Consider the following 17,075-nt stretch of genomic DNA (forward strand, 5'->3'; position numbering starts at 1 on the left):
CATCTTTTTTTCCTCATGGAGCTTATAGTATAGTAAGGACAAAGAAGAAATAGACACATAAATGTATAATATATAGGTGATAGTAAATGCTGTGAAGAAAATTTCCATTCTCTAATATGTAAAGTAGATAAAATTCAGAGACATTAAGTTGCTTATGAAAAATAAAATCCAAATGAAAAGAGTCAAAATTTAAACTTAAAATTTCTGTTCAAAAAGCCATACTTTTCCAACTGGTTTACAATGGATTTTTCTGATAAATGTATACACTACAGCTTCTTGGTAGAACTGCTTCTAGATCCAGTGAGGAAAACCCTATTTCAAAACAGTAATTTTAGACTATTCAACAGTGGTTTTAGACATGAAAGGCAATTCTGCCTCCCAAGAGGACATTTCACAGCAAGTTGAAACATTTATAATTGTCATACTTGGTGAGGGATACTGACATCTCTTGGGTAGAAACCAACTTTCTACAGAGTCTACAAAAATGTACATGTTCTTCAAAATAGAGCAAAGAATTACCTGGCCCCAATTGTGCTTAGGTGGAGACTTTGCTAGAACCATGGAGTTTGTGAGGGGTTGGGGGGAGGAACAACAGAAAAACAAGGCTTCCAAGTAGCTAGCTCAGAACTCAGGTAAGAAAATATAGGATCTGGTCTCTTGGGTACTAATTATCAGATTAATTGTTCATCCTGCCATTGTTAAATTGCGATCTTCCTAAGCCTAAAGTACTGTCACTTTGGATGCTTAGTGCATCCCTTTCCCAGTGATCTCTTCCTTTCTAAACTTTTTCAGAATTTGGAGTATTTTAGGAACAAAGGCAGTGAAAAGAAGAATAAAAGGGGAGGAAGAAATCGATGGCAGAAAACAATGGAGAGAGAAACTGAAATACAAAGCACCCAAAAGAGCAACTTGAATGGCTTCCCCTTATGTTCTTCCTTCTTCCCTCTCATTCTTCCTCTAGATCTCCTCTCTTCAACAGATACTTATCAAGTATTCTCACTGTGCTAGACACAGAGTACAGATGAAAGTATCTCCTGAGAGCATTTTATTACTAATAAGCATTGTATTTTACAAAATGCTTTTTACATCTATTATCTCACTTGAGTCTTTCTATAAGCCTTATTTCACAGATGAGTAAACCGAGACTCAGGGAGCAGCTATGAACTTCCCCAGGCTAACTAGAATGAAAACTCACATCTGTACTGTTCTTTCCTCTATACGGGGCTGACATAGGAAGGTTATGAGGAATGTGGCTCTATATTACCCTAGGGTTACAAGGATATCAGAAACTGTCTATTTTGGACTATAAAAATCACAAAAACAGTGGGGTTTTTTATGGTGATGCACTATCTTGGTAATTCATACTGAAATCTACTCAAAATAAGAATAAAATGGCAGTTCTATTAAACTGCTATTAGGTGCTGAGCACTGACACAAAGTTGCTTATCTAATTCCCCAAAATTGCGCCTGAGCTAAATTGGTTTCACCTGGGTCTAAGCATGACTAAAGTTAAAAAGAATAACAATAAGCAAAGCAAAGATTTAAAAGAAAAAGCAAAAAATTTTATCTTGAATGACTTTCCAGTTGCATTGTCTATATAAACTGTTATTTAGCTATAGATGAATAAAAATTCTGAAAAATCACAACTTTTAATAATTTTGGACCAAAACATTGATACACGAGCAACTAAGATGTTGATTAACCACCTTGCATATATGATAACAGGTTTATTCAGATATTGCACATAAAGAGAAAAATTAAAATTTTCTGGCCAAATAATTTAAATTTAAATATTACTTTTTGACTGACAACTGAATTCTTTAGGGAATTCATTCATCAGGAAAACCTATATTCCACCTAATGATTCTGCTCTCTTCTGAGTCAGACCACACATCAACAGTGTTGGCTCTGATGGGTCTAGTGGAAAATGAAAGCATTCCAATAACCTCTAAGTCATGAATCCAAATTCTGTCTTAATCAGAGTTTGCATCTTCAAGTCACTTGAGATACTGCTGGGAATCACAAAATGCCAAGTTTCATGGAAAACTTGGAGTTGTATCTCCCCAACCCACAGCAGAACTTGCCTTGTGTTCTAAATTCTGTCTCTAAGGCAAACAAAACAGAGGTGGTCCCCTACGACCAAATTAATCCAGTGGCTAAGGTTTCAATGAGTGTGGACACTTACAGATCCTCTAGGAGGTAAATTTACTAAATAATGTAATTTGTTGTTGTTATTTTTACTCTTCAAGATGAATGATAACTTAGTGAAAGCATTATTTCTGGAAAGGATGGCTTGAAATCATCCTTAAAAGAAGGGATGAACTTCATGCACATCCAGCACATTCACTTTATTTTCTGATCCACTTAGGAGCCACATTTGCTCTCTATTATTTTTGTGCACTCATGATTATGATGAATATTTCTTATTCATTAGCAATTTTTGATTGTGAACTCATTAAGAGGAAATTTTTCATGAGACTTGTGTTTAAGTTATGTTCTTCCAGGAAGTGTGTGTTTGCCTCTGTCAGTTGCCTGTGGTCACTTCCAACCTCGAAAGAAATGACACTGAGGTTTTTTGAAAAATGGATTGTTTGAATTTAGTTTGCAGACATATTTGTTTCTGGTGATAAAATCTCAGATAGGCTATCTTGTTGACTCTTATGTGGGGTGATTTTTTTTTCAAATTCACCTTTTCAGTGAGAATGTAAACATTTGGGTACACAGATTTATGCGATGTTTTCCATTAGACATTCAAACTTGAACAGAGTCCATTTTTTGTCTCTTGTCATCTGTAGCTAGCAGTTCTTTCATAACTGATGATTTGAGGATACCAGATATGGGCAACTAGTAGTATCAGAGCTCACTTCCCTCTCTGGATTTCTGCTTTTATTTATTGATTGATTTAGCCTTTGAGAATTTCACTCATTTCCTCTTCAACTTATGTTGAGATATATTTATAATTAGCTCCACTTACTTATAGCTAGCTTTAATCTGTTATTTCTAGTGGGACAATTTTTCAATAGTTTGCAATAATGCCAACACTAATGATTATGCTCTTATTTTTATAACAATCTCTCATTCTTCTATGTAAAAACATGTTCAGCCATCTTTGTGTATTAGTATGTATAGTTCTGCCTCTTTTTTGGAAATGCCACATAATATTAAATACTGTGGATACATTCTCATTTCTTTAAGAAGTTCCCTACTCATGGATATTTAGGCTGTTTGCAGATTTTTTTGGTATGAAAATAATTCAATGTATATATGTCTGCAGATTTGTATATCTAGATTAAAACTCTAGAGATAGAATAAAGGATCTGATACTTAAGTTTTGATGTTTATTTTCAATTTGCTTTTCAGAGTTTGTGATAACTAATTTGATAAAGAGAAAAATCAGTGTGCCTGAATCCTCATTGCCTTGTCAACACTGGGTTTTATTGAAAATGTTATTTATTAATTTGAAGGAAATTGCTTGCTTCTTAACTTTATTCTAGAATTTATTCCATAGAGAAAATATATATTACAGAAATATGCATGGAATGGTTTTAATAGCTATTTTTCATGCCAGATAAGAAACTGATTTGAACCAATTTTTCTCACATACGACTGTGAAATATCATCTGTTCAGGGCAATGCCACTAGATTTCTCATCAGATTGCGAGTGTCCTAACTGCTTGGAGAGTACACAGAATGAGGCTGACTGGAATCCCCATTCCAACGAGGGCAGTAATGAGTCTTTACATTCAAGATTAAGAAAGAAATCTATGCCTTCCCCCGGCATGCAGTGCTTTCCCTCACGGTGCTGTTCCACCAGGCCAGAGAGTGACACCAAAGAAGACTCAATATTTCTTCCCTCAGAAGAAGAAAGCTATGTGGTGACTTCTCCAAATAATTATCTGGGTCTGAACCTTGAGGGCATTACAAGAAAAATGAGACCATTGAAAGAGCTGACTGTCCAAGAGCTACTGAGAGAGTTTGGGGATACCAAGAAGTTCCAACCAAACTCCATGTCTGTGGGTCACTTTAGAGATCAGGTGGTAATGAAGTTCAGAAGAGCTCTGTACTATTCTGGAATTTGGGTGACACATGTCCAAGGCTATAGATTTGAAAAGCACTTGTCAGCTAATTACTTTAAGAGAAACCCTGGGTGCCTACACCGGTTGGCCCCCTGGCTAAAACGGGAACTAACAGCTGTTTATGGAGATTATGACTACACAGTGAAGAATATCCTAGCCACCATTCTCCATCACATGACAAAATATGATCTGGACAGTGAATCCTTCATTAATCTCCTAGAACCTTATCTCCAACAACACACCCACCATTTTCTGCATGAATTTATCAGTTTTGTTCATTCGCCTTACAACATGGAGACTTATGACCAACAAGCCATCTATCAACTTCCTTCTGCTTCACCATGGGTGAAAAATAAGTCCATTGCATCAGCTCCTGTTTTGCCTTTGCCTAAGGATCAGGCTGTACTGGCATCTCAACAGAATATCAAACAGCCTAAAAACAGCCAGGGCCAATGGAATAATGAGCAGAGGCCTCTGTTGGGTTTGAAACTATTTCCAAACAGTAACTCTTCCTTAAAGAAGCCTGAAGTCCCACTACTCCATCATAAAACAGCAAGCAAAATGCATGCTTGGATCAATGATAAGCCAGAATCAAGCAATCACAAAGGCACAACTTCTACCAATAACATGCTCCTGAATTGGGCTATACCCAGGGAAAGAGGCCCAGGCTTCCTGAATTGCAAAATAAATGTTAAAGAGGGGAAGACAGAAGGGATAAAGTTGTTTCCTGGTCATGCCCAGAATCTGGAAAAGAGTGAAACAACTGTACACACCTTCCATCCCCCAGCAATTTTTACTCAGGGGCAGCCAGGGAAGAACGGCCTAAGAGAAAAAAGGGCTTTGAACCTTGGCCAACAGATCGATTTCCAGAAAAAAGAAGTAGATAAAACCAAATGTTCAGATTCTTCGCCAAAGACCTTTCAATGTAGATTTCCCAGAGAAAGATCCTTGATAAGCTGCAAATCCAGAAAGAGGGACCTCTCCTGGAGTTGTATTTCAGAAACTGCCTTATCTTCTAAAAGAGATGGTAGGAAGCTGAGCTCTTTCAGAAAAAAGAGGATGAAGTGTAGACAATCTTCCCAATTTGCAGAAGTTGGTTCACACTCCAGTAGGGGAATCCAAAGACAATCAAAGTCCAGTACCCATAGATCCAAATCCTGGTGTGTTGGACTTACAAAGAGTTCTGTAAGCCGAGAATCAAGTAACACTTCTTTGAGAGGAAGCCACAGAAGTGAACACTTCACCCAGAATATGTGCTGTGAGGCCTCAAAAGAAAAGAAGGTGCATGGCTATGAATCAAACTATGGGAGGGCATCTTCAGCCACAGTCCAATACATGAAGAGTCCTTCCACTGCTGGGGAGAGACCCAAGTGCTCTTCTAAAAGTGAGGGTTCTTCCCAAACTGGAAGCTACTGTAACAGTCCCACATGCCTACAGAGCAGGAAACACACATCCCCAAGTAAACAAGGGATGAAGCACAAAACCACATTTCCTAGAGCAAGAAAAACCAGAGGAGTTAGGCACAGAAAAAGCAAATGTCAGTGTCCAGATAAAATAACCACAGGGGAAGTCAGTGATGAAGTATGGAATTTGAAAGATGTAAAGCAAAAGAGTAGTCTTTCTGAGAGTGCACCTTCCTGCCAGAAGCAAATCCAAAAAAAAAAGGAGAATTCCAGCCTTCAGAAACATCACCAGGCCAAGAATGGACAGAAAGGAGACAAAGTATTAGAAATCCAGAGGTGCAGAGTATTTTAAAAGGCCAATCACTCTATTCAACTATCCACCAAGAATCTTTGAAAGTATGAATAGAATCTGAAAAAGATCACCAAAAAGATTCATCCCACCACTTTGTAAGTTGATCTAAAAGTCCAATAATTAAATTCAAGGCTCTTTTTGGAGACAAATGCATATTATTAAATTGATCATATATGTAAACATTATTTTTGTCTGCTTTTTTTCTTATGAACTGAATTATTAAAATATTTGACTTATTTTTTAGTCCTCAGATTTAGCTATGAAGATTGGCTACAAAGAGTTGCAAACACTATGCAAAGAATAGGAATATATGTTAATAAGCAAATTACAGATATTAAGTATTAAAAAACACAAGCATGTGTATTCACATACACACACACACACTGATTATACACATGCACATATTCATATTCCAGACCTTATGCAGTTTTAGTCCCTGGAAAATGAGGAGGCATGGTCACTGTCTTAGAATGTAGTCATTGCAGAGTTCCCTCTGTGGTACATTGGGTTAAGGATCTGGTGTTTGCTCTGCTGTGGCATGGGTTCTATCCGTGGCCCTGCACAGTGGGTTAAAGATCCCGCATTGCTGCAGTTGTGGTGTAGGTCACAGCTATAGCTCAGATTCAATGATTCAGTCCCTGATACAGGAACTTCCATATGCTGTGGGTGCAGACAAAAAAAAAAAAAAGTTACTGCCTCTAAGGATTTCATCATAGGTTGAGAAAACAGGTACAAACAAGTATGAAATAAGGAACATCTATGAGATATTTAGCATTGCTTTCTATTTCCCTACCCTGAAAACTGTGCCTTTCTATACCCTGATATCTAGATACCTTCATTAAAAGGTACCAGGATTTTAGATAACTCTGATTCCCTACCCACTGTAATCTGACCCCATGATGGAAACCATATCTAAGCCTTAAGCCAAGCTAAGCATAGTATTTTGTACCTCTGGTCACACCATTAATGAGCCAGTCCAATAGTATTCAAGTCATAGTACTTCCCTGAGGTTTTTCACACTGGTTCTGATAAATAGGTCATTCTCCCTCTCCAGTCATTCTCTCATCTCCAGTAGGATATGACTGAGCTATATTTCTCCACTTGTGAACAAAGTCAGTTTGAGGTAAGAGAGGAGAAAGCTAACAAAGAAAAAGAAGATAAGTGATGAGGAGAAAGAGACCTGGAAGCAGGACCTGGATCTTCTAGAACTAGAGCTGCTCTTCTGCCTTCTGCATGGTTTTATTTTTTCAACTTTTCTTTAGGTTTTGTGAGTTAATACATTTCCTCTATGAATCTCTTAAATTGGGATTTCCAGTTACTTGTAATCAAACAACTCACTGGCAGTGGCACAATGGGAATCTCTGAGGGAACAGACCTTCCCTCGGGGAGGTTTCTGAAGGCTTCCTAGAGAAGTGCTATACGAGTATCGTCTTAAAGAGTGAGTAGGAGTCTTCCAGGTGAATGGGTTAGCAAGTGCTATCAAGAAAAACCAGCAAGCTAAAAAAAAAAAAAAAAAAAGGAAGAAAAATAAAAATTTCCAGCACTCTTCCTCCAGTGTGACTGGAAAATTCAGAAAGATACACTGAGAAGGGAGGTTGGTGCCAGGTTGTGAACAGCAATGAAACCTGGCTTTTCTGGGTTCACAGAATAACTCCCATTTAAAATTAACCAATATATGCTCTTACGAAAATCTTAGATAACCTGTGTAAATACATATTTATAAAGATATGTGTGTATAAGTACATTCCGGTGTAAACATTATCATATTTCTTTTTTCTAATACACTTTCATTATGTTATCTGAAGAGTCTACTATCAACCATGAGCTAAATCTTTCACAGTAAAGACTCATGGAACTACATGCAAAGTCTTGAAATTAGGAACAGGAAATCAATTGTAGCAGTTCAAGGTCACTGCAGCTTAGCATCAGAAGCAGACCTTGTTTTATAGAGCTTCACTTTGTGCTTCTCAGATATTGTGTTTTTTATAAACTGAAGGTTTGTGGGAACTCCTATTGGCATCATTTTTCAACAGCACTTGCTCATTTCGTGTCTCTGTGTCACATTTTGGTAATTCTCTCAATAGCTCAAGATTTTTCATTATTATTACATTTACTGTGGTGACTTGTGATCAATGATCTCTGTTACCACTGTAATTGTCTTGGGCGTACCATGAACCAGGCTCTGTAAGACAGTGAACTTAATTGATAAATGTTTTGTGTGTTCTGACTGCTCCACTGCCAGCTGTTCCCCTGTCTCCCTTTCCGCGGGCTTCCCTATTTCCTGATGCACAACAATATTAAAATTAAACCAATTAATAATACCAAAATGGCCTCTAAGTGTCCAAGTGAAAGAAAGATTTACTCATCTTTCACTTTACACCAAAAACTAGACATGATTAAGCTTAGTGCTGAGACAGGCCAAAAGCTAGACCTCTTGCACCAAACAGTCAAGTTGTAAAAGCAAAGGAAAAGTTCTTGAAGGAAATGAAAATTCTACCCCAGTGAACACAACAATGATAAAAAAAAGCAAATTAGCCTTATTGCTGATTTGGAGAATGTTTTAGTGGTCTGGATAGAAGATTAAACCAACCACATTTCCTTAAGTTGATGCTTAATATAAAGCAAGGCCTTACTCTCATCAATTCTGTAAAGGCTGAGAGAAGTGAGGAAGCTGCAGACGAAAAGTTTGAAGTTCTTATACCTCAAAACTTTTATATGCACTGGGATACCAAGAGATTTATGTAACTCATTTTATTGTGCTTTTTGCTATATTGTAATGATCTGGAACCAAACTTGCAATATCTCTGAAATATGCCTATAGTTAACATTAAAAAATAAAGTAGAATTGTTGTTGTGGTCAAAAGCGTACATATGAGCCAATGTTAGGTTGCATTCAAATACATAGAGAATTTCTCTGTGTAGAGAAAACCAAAATAGATGTCTAAATAAATTCAAATGCATGAATGGTTGTTCTCTAGAAAACTGTATTTCTTTGGGTGATTTAGAAAAGATATTTGGCTTTATTTAAGAAGCAATTTATAGAGGGAGCAATTTCAGTTTAATCAAAGAAAGCCTGTCCTATAAGAGTGAGTATATGGTTCCAATCAGACTGGACATATGGTAGATCAAGAGATCAATGAGGGAAAGAAGTTCTCATCTTTGAAAGTACCCATCCTTGTCTGGATCCCTTGAATGTGGAAAATCTTACTTTTTTAAAAAATAAATTTCCATTTAACTCAGAGATTCTAAGATTGATTAAGAAGTCACAGAAATTTGCTAATGAACCAAAAATATCTTAACTCTAAACAGTGCAACAACTTTTCTTGGATGAGAAAAAGAAAAAAAGGTCAATGATAATACAGAAATAACATTTAAAATTAACTATTGGCCTCTCTCACACACACACAAACTCTATGAGGCTTTTATTTTAATTTTTCTCTTTGTAAGGCTGCATCTGTGCCATATGAAAGTTCCTGGACTAGGGGTCGAATTGGAGCTGCAACTGAGGCCTAAGCCATAGTCATGGCAACACCATAACCTATGCCACAGCTTGTGGCAACGCTGAATCTTTAACCCACTGCAAGGACAGGCATTGAACCCACATCCTCACAGACACCATGTCAGGTTCTTAACCCACTGAGCCACAGTGGGAACTTATCTATGAGGTATTATCTGAATTCAAATCTTTAAAGATGAAGGAAATTGAGACTTAATGATGCTACTTGCCAAAGGGCACAAAGCTAATAAATACTGTAGTCTGAATTCAAACCCAAACAGCCCTCCACATAGCGACGGATCTTAAACCCAACTTGACAGTACTTAGAATGTTTTTCTTCATTTTTGTTGTTGTCTTTTTTTTCAATTACCTAATATCTTTCATACTCTGTGGTGAACACATCCACAAACACTTTGTCGCTTTACCTTAACAACAAAAGAACAAGTGTGGTTTAATTATGCCTGTGTTTTCCATGAGCAAAACAAGTTTCAAAGAGGTGATATCAAAACAAGGAACAGAGCTGAGAGCCAGACTGTAGGTCTGCCTTGGGTTTATATAGCTTGTCATGGCTGACTGCGCTTTTCAAATCTAACTCACATGTACCTATGACCCTCGATCATCTAGCCTTCTCTGCTACAGAGAGCACTTTTTCATTCAAAACCCAGAATACTCATATAACCATGCAGGGTGAGGCATTAAGGGTCATTTCTACTTATTTATAGGGAGAAAAGTCAATTCCTCCTTCCAAGTTCACCCTGAATAGTCCTTTTGATGCTAATAGGGTTCATCTCTGCCAGCTGGGGGGAGGCAGGTGAATGATTTTCAATACATATGCTTCAGTTCACACAGTATCTTCCGTGGCACATGGGTCAGCTGAAACTCTGAAGCCCTGAGCCAGTTTTTATCTCTGTCCTTGACTCTTTTGCTCTTCAGCTGACACTCCTTGATATACATTTCATCTATCTATGAGAGGCAGGTAGGAAGAAATGAGGTTTCTGGAGATAGTTGAGAGTCATTTTTGGGTGTGAATAATCTTAAAAAATTGGTTATTAATGCTTATAGCTCTCTATCATGAATATTTTAGCTAATGTACATTTGTTAATAACCACAGCTACTGTTTAGGAAAGGCCTTCCACCTGTGCTCACTGGAACCATTAGTGTAACCTCCCAACTGGTTTCCCTGCCTCTGAATTCTCTCTCTTCAGATTATCATCCATACTGCTACACTCATTCTAATATACAAGTTTGAATAACTTCTCTGCCTAAAATTCTGCACCACTTCCCTGTTGCACAAAGGATAAGTCCAAATTCTTTAATCTTGCATATAGGGACCCTCTGGCCCCAATCAATTTCTATATCCTTTTGTCTTGAAAGATGAAACATACAACACATACCTACATACATATATACCATGCATAAGGACATACACACACATACTTATATCTGCATAACATATCTTTTACTCATAGAACAGATTGCAACTCCCCTGCCTTAGACAATTGTATTCCCTTCACAACACTTATTCCAGTATCTCATATATGTATATATAGTAGATGTTCAATAAACAGATTTCCTCTAATTGGTCTGCAATTTCAGTTTTCATCTAAATGCAATTGATTCTATCACTTTATTATTTATTTATTTAATTCATTCATTCATTTATTTTTTGTCTTTTTGCCTTTCTAGGGCTGCTCCTGAGGATTATAGAGGTTCCCAGGCTAGGGGTCTAATCGGAGCTGTAGCTGCCGGCCTACACCAGAGCCACAGCAGCACAGAATCTGAGCTGCATCTGCGACCTATACCACAGCTCATGGCAACACCAGATCCTTAACCCACTGAGCAAGGTCAGGGATCGAACCCGAAACCTCATGGTTCCTAGTCGGATTCATTAACCACTGAAACACGACGGGAACGCCTGATTCTATCACTTTATGAACCATTGATCTAGTGTTCTGTAAAACAAGGTGCCTTACACCTGGGCCTTCTCATACTGCTTCATGTCAGTGGTTTTGAATGGACTCATCTTTTACACTCTCCTAGTCTTTTAAAAATCATATTATCGGGTTTATGATAGATTTTAAATTGTTTCCTAACCTGTAATATAACTTGAATTTGGCAACACTCAACTAGAGAATTTTTTATTTCTTCCAATTTCTAATGTTCTATAAATCTTTGATTTGTGAATTTAATTAAGTTAGTCACTTCAAAGTGACTAATGAGCTACTGGAGGTATTGTACCACTAAGTACTGGTAACAAATTTTATCACATTATTAACTGACCCAAAGTAAAATTTTAGGACACTGTTTGGAAATACTGTCATGTGTACTTTTGTCTCATTGATATATCCAGTATTAATGAATGTTATAAAGTATCTGAACACAGGTAGCTTCAAAAGTTTCAGTAACGCTCAAATGTAAAGCTGCTTGGGGAATTGGCAGGTATATAGGCCTCATAACAAATATGTTATAAATATTATTTTATAATCAAATACTATACAAAAACATTTTGAAATATGAAGATTCTGCATATATATTTATTTATCAGGTTGCTTAGAGAAAAAGTTCTTATACTTCAGTATAAATATAGTGCCTGGATGTCAAAACAAGCAAGGAACAGATGCAGCAGCCTAACTGCCTGTACAAGCCAATGATCAGTCACCTCCCTGCCTAACACCTCAGTGCTTTCTCAGTCTCCTTTGCTGTAGTAAGTTCTTTGCTTTTTCTTTTTTTTTCCAAAATGATCCAAAGACTCATGATGCAATGATACCAGTAAAAAGTCGCTTCCTCAGTCAGGCCAGGCCACTGTCCACCCTCATGTTGACTTCTTAGCTTGGAATATTCTTTGCTCCACTGTGATTTAGACAACTCTTACTTTCTAGATTCTATTCAAGGGGCACCTTCTCTTTGAAGCCTTATCTTACATTTTCACAAATGCCAAGCTGTTAGAAGTAAACAGCTACTTTCTTTGTGCCCTCATGCCCTCATGCAAACTTCTATCATAACACCAAAATACTTATTTTGAATTTTTATCTTACCTGAGTCCACCCTCCCCATCTTCCTGTCTCAAGAATGAGAGCCTCTTTAAGACAAGTATGTTAGGTGTTTAGTGAATGCTAAATGGATGAATGAATGATGAAAGATAAAGAACAAAATTTTAGATGAGTTGAACAAGATCACTGGTTGTAAGAGCCATCCTGAGGAAATAGTGACTCAAGTGGTGTCTGTGCCATGAATCCAATGTGATCCATTCTAATTACTCTCTGTACTATAATTTAAAAGTCAGTTGGGCAGTTGTGCCCAAGCAAGGGAAATGCCAGGGAGATTCGAAAGGATGCCCTTAGGTAATTACCTGTGTGTTAACATGAACTTCTCTATGTACTATATCAAATAACACTTGCTATTTGATAGAAATTCAGAATCTTAGGCTCAACCTGAATCAGAATCATCACTTTCACATTATCCCCAGTGATTCAGATTCACATTATTTTGAGAAACACTTCTTTGAAGTAAGAATTGTGGGACTGAACTCTGGCTACAGATTCTGATTTTAGCCAAAAGTTTAAAATGCAAGTCTGCTATCAAATACTAGTCAATAGCTATAACTATAATAAACAAGATTTTAGGTCGAATGAAAAAATTGTGCTAGTGGAAGCCATCTAATAAACATAAGTAATTATTTATTATTTATAATCACTTGAATGAGTACTTCTTTGGAAATATATAGGGAATCTATAACTTTTACATTATATGTATAAGGAATAGATAGATCATTCTATACATGCAACATACATGAATGTAAATTCTCAGGCAGAAATGAATTGATGGAATATATTTATGCAGTCCATTAAGATCAGGCTGAGATTAAACACAAAAAGTTTAGGAAACAGAAATTTAACCAGAGCATTTTAAAAACACTTAAAGGTGCAGTACAGCATAGTGGACAAAAAGCAGAGACTCCAGAGCCAGGCTGTTTGGATTCAAATCCTTGGTCTATGCTTACTAGCTGCATGACCTTTGGCAAGTTCTTTAAAACATCTGTTCCTCAATTTCATCATCTATAAATGAGGATAATAACAGTTAACCAGCTCTAAGGGTTGTTATGAGGAGATAATACATGTAAAATGCTTAAAACAGTGCCTGACACATAGAGCTATATAAATATATGTATATATATTTGCAATTTGTTATTATTTATTATCATCATTATTATTAAAGACTTGGCATATAAGAGGACACCAGTTGGTCTAGATACAAGAGTTATCCCACAATAAGAATTGAAGAGGCAGAGAATAGAGGAAAGCAAATGAGCAATTGTGATGCGATGAGCACAATTGGGACTTAAAGCAAGAATAATCAGGAAACAGGAGACATATGGAGGGTCAGGCCACCATAAAGGGAACAGAGAGGCAGAGGGAACCATTAATTGTTGAGCACATACAATGTGCCAGGGACAGTGCCAGCAGCCTTCATGTACTTTAGCTGGTTTACACCTCACACTTTTTAAAGCAAACCCATTTATTTAACCAGTAGGAAATGAGCTAATTATTTCCCATGTGATCTAAGCTCTTTTGATGATGGCGCTGGGGTGGCTAACCCCAGCATAATGCTTTTTGGACACCAAATGCTATTCTAAATATATTGTTTGTGTTACCTCTTTTAATCTTACCAAGAACTCTTGCAAGGTGTATTCTTATGATTCTAATAAAGAAACCAAGGCATAAAGGAATTAATAAACTTGTCCAGGGTTACTTGCCTAAGGGTTATATTGGCAGAGCTAGGTTTATACCCTAAGGAGTGGGGAACCAGTGCTCATGCTCTTAACCATCATACTGCAGCTTCTGTTAAAACAACAGCAACAACAATACGTTGGGACAGAGGTAATAAATTCCTATTTTTCGAGTACCTATTGTACAGGAGAGTAGAAGCTCCCATATTACGTTATCATCACTATGAAGTAAGGTAGGGAGCAGTTTTGAGGTGAGTCTTTGGAAAATTGGAAGCCAAAGTCCAAAATGAATAATATGAATGAGAGAAATAGAAAGCCCTAACAACAACCATGTTTTAAATTATAATTCAGGAAAAAAAAATGAACCACTTGATTAGGAGTCAGCAAACGTTTTCTGTACTTGACCAGAGAGTAAATATTTCAGGCTTTATGGGAACATGGTGTCTGTAACAACTAGTTTCTTCTACCACTGTAGTAGGAAAGCAGACAAAGGGGATACATAAGTGAAAGAATAAGACAATGTACCAGTAAAACTTTATTTAAAAAATAGTTGATGGGCCCTTTTTGGCTTATGTACCATCATTTTCAGATCTCTGTTTTTGGTCTTCAAGTAATAAGAAGAACATACAGGAGTTCCTGTCGTGGCTCAGAGGAAACGAACCTGACTAGCATCTATGAGGATGCAGGTTTGATCCCTGGCCTTGCTCAGTAGGTTAAGGATCTGGCATTGCCATGAGCTGTGGTGTAAGTCAAAGATGCAGCTTGGATCTGGAATTGCTGTGGCTGTGGCATAGGCCAGTAGCCACAGCTCCAATTCAACCCCTAGCCTGGGAACCTCCATATGCTGCGGGTGTGGCCCTAAAAAGACAAAAAAAAAAAAAAAAAGAAGAAGATACTTTTCTTTTATAGTTACCAGGTGGTGCAATTTATGATAAATGAAATACAGTATTATTTAGGATTCTGTTTCTTAGGAATTAAAGTCACAGTGATGAAACAGAGTAGTTGAGCTAGAGTATTAGTGTCACAAAGGACTGACTGCCAGTAGTTTATTTCTGGAAAGGCAAGAGAAAAAAGGTAAAAAAATAAAGAAAGAAAGAATGTAGATGCACCGATTCATTCTGCAAATTACAGGTAAATCATGAACTATTAGAGACAGCAGTAATACCCTGGAGAGGATCTTATAATTATGGGGAAAAAAAAGTAAAAGGTTATTTTCTTTTAAAGCTGCTACCAAAGTAGTGTCAGATTGAGGTTACAGATTGTGTCCCCCACTTTTCCCTTCTCTTCATTTCATCCTATCACCGGGCATTTATAATAACTCCATGATGAAAAATTACCATCATTTCATCTTGAAAGATATATTGCATCCACATGTGAGCCAAGAGATTTAATCTTGATTAGCGCTGTCTGAGGGCTTGTCAGATGGCTTAGCGATTGGTCATGTATCTCACAGCACTGCTATTAAATCCACTGGGAATTAACATGTTAAATCCATAATCATGCTTTATTGCCTGTATAATCCTGGGTTAACTGCAAGACGAAGTTGATTCATTTTTCACATGTTCACCAAAGTGAAGGCATATTTTTCCCTTAACTAGTAATTAACCTTTATGGCTTTATTAACTACTTTATTAAATTTAAATGAAATGTTTATTGGAAAGAGTTCATGGGAAGTGTAAACCACAATGACAGTGTAGCCCTGGTAATGTCCTGTTCCCTGGAACTTCTCTATTAAAAAGGTTCATATTACAAGTAGCTCATTCCTTATCACAAGGTACTAGTGCTTGTAACTTAATAGGCAGTGTGGTATAATAAAATAAGCAAAGGATTTGGAGTCTAACTTACATGGAACAAAATTCATATCTAATTGCTTACTATCTGTGTGACCTTGGGCAAGTTACCTAATACCTCTGAGTCTTAGTTTCCTATATATAATAGACATATAGATAATAATAACCACACCCAGATTTCTGAGGATAAGGAAGTAAGTGACATAGTGGGGAAGATATGAGAGGCAGTTGAGTTTGTAAGAGGTATTTTTTTTTATCAGAGCTTCTCTTTTTGGTTGAAGCACAAATATTTTGGTATGATATGCATATAGAAGAAAGGAGGACAAATGACAGTGTCTGTTCCTGACTTCTTCCCACCCCATGGACTAGATATGCACCTTACAGAGAGATACTTTTCTATACAGTTTTAAAACTGCTTAAATCTTTCAATAGAGTCCTCAGGACTGCTATCAGGAAAAACTGTTACTTTGTGCAAATTAAAAAAAGGTCCCACTGGGACAGAGACAGACCTGTGGACACATAGCTTGATGAGCAAATAAAGTTTTATGAAAAGAAAGTGGACTAGGGATCATGGCTTGTGTATCAGCTCTCCTCACCTCTCAGTAAGATATTCCTATTCAGACCTACAACCTACACCCCTGCATGTGGTACCTTGAACCCCAGAGTTTTAATTGGGCATTGTGGTTGTCTAGTGGGAAACAAGTTTCCCACCCTCTGTTGTAATTAGTTCCAGCAAATGGGATGTATCCAGAAGTGGTGTCTATAATAAGCTCAATCATCTCCTTAAGCAAAGTCCTTTGTCATGCATATTCTCTGCCTTCTTCTCTGTCTGGGAGATGGCACTAGTGGAGTAGCCATCCTGGCTATGGAGAGAAAAGCCATGTTTTGAGGATGGAAGGTCAGTCCATTAACCAGGGGGAACAGTGCCCCCATCAGTCCTGGGCTTCTCATTTCTAATATATACACCAACATAAATAAACTTCTATCTTGCTGAAGCCACCATGAGTCGACATCTTTTTGTTATATCTAACCTATATAGGGCATTCAGACTAGAGATGGAGGAGTTATTTTTATAAGAGAATCTGATTTCCAGTAACACAAATAATGCTGCTTTGGGTCCTAGGTAGAAATGTACGATGATGATGATGACGTGTGGAGAGGAGCCCATGGCAGTGCTTGGCATCAATGGCCACACCCAGGAAAGCTGCAGCAGAGCAATGATGGAGACTGAT

General features: G+C 37.3%; 1 protein-coding gene across 1 annotated transcript; it reads left to right on the forward strand.

The window, feature by feature from the left end:
- Nucleotides 1–3,632: 3,632 nt before the first annotated feature.
- Nucleotides 3,633–5,831, forward strand: LOC125120842 (E3 ubiquitin-protein ligase Topors-like). Its single transcript, XM_047769247.1, has one exon. It carries the CDS (start codon nt 3,633–3,635, stop codon nt 5,829–5,831), a length of 2,199 nt encoding a protein of 732 aa, XP_047625203.1.
- Nucleotides 5,832–17,075: the final 11,244 nt, after the last annotated feature.

The sequence above is a fragment of the Phacochoerus africanus genome, chromosome 2 (assembly GCF_016906955.1).
Source record: "Phacochoerus africanus isolate WHEZ1 chromosome 2, ROS_Pafr_v1, whole genome shotgun sequence".
Lineage (NCBI taxonomy): Eukaryota > Metazoa > Chordata > Mammalia > Artiodactyla > Suidae > Phacochoerus > Phacochoerus africanus.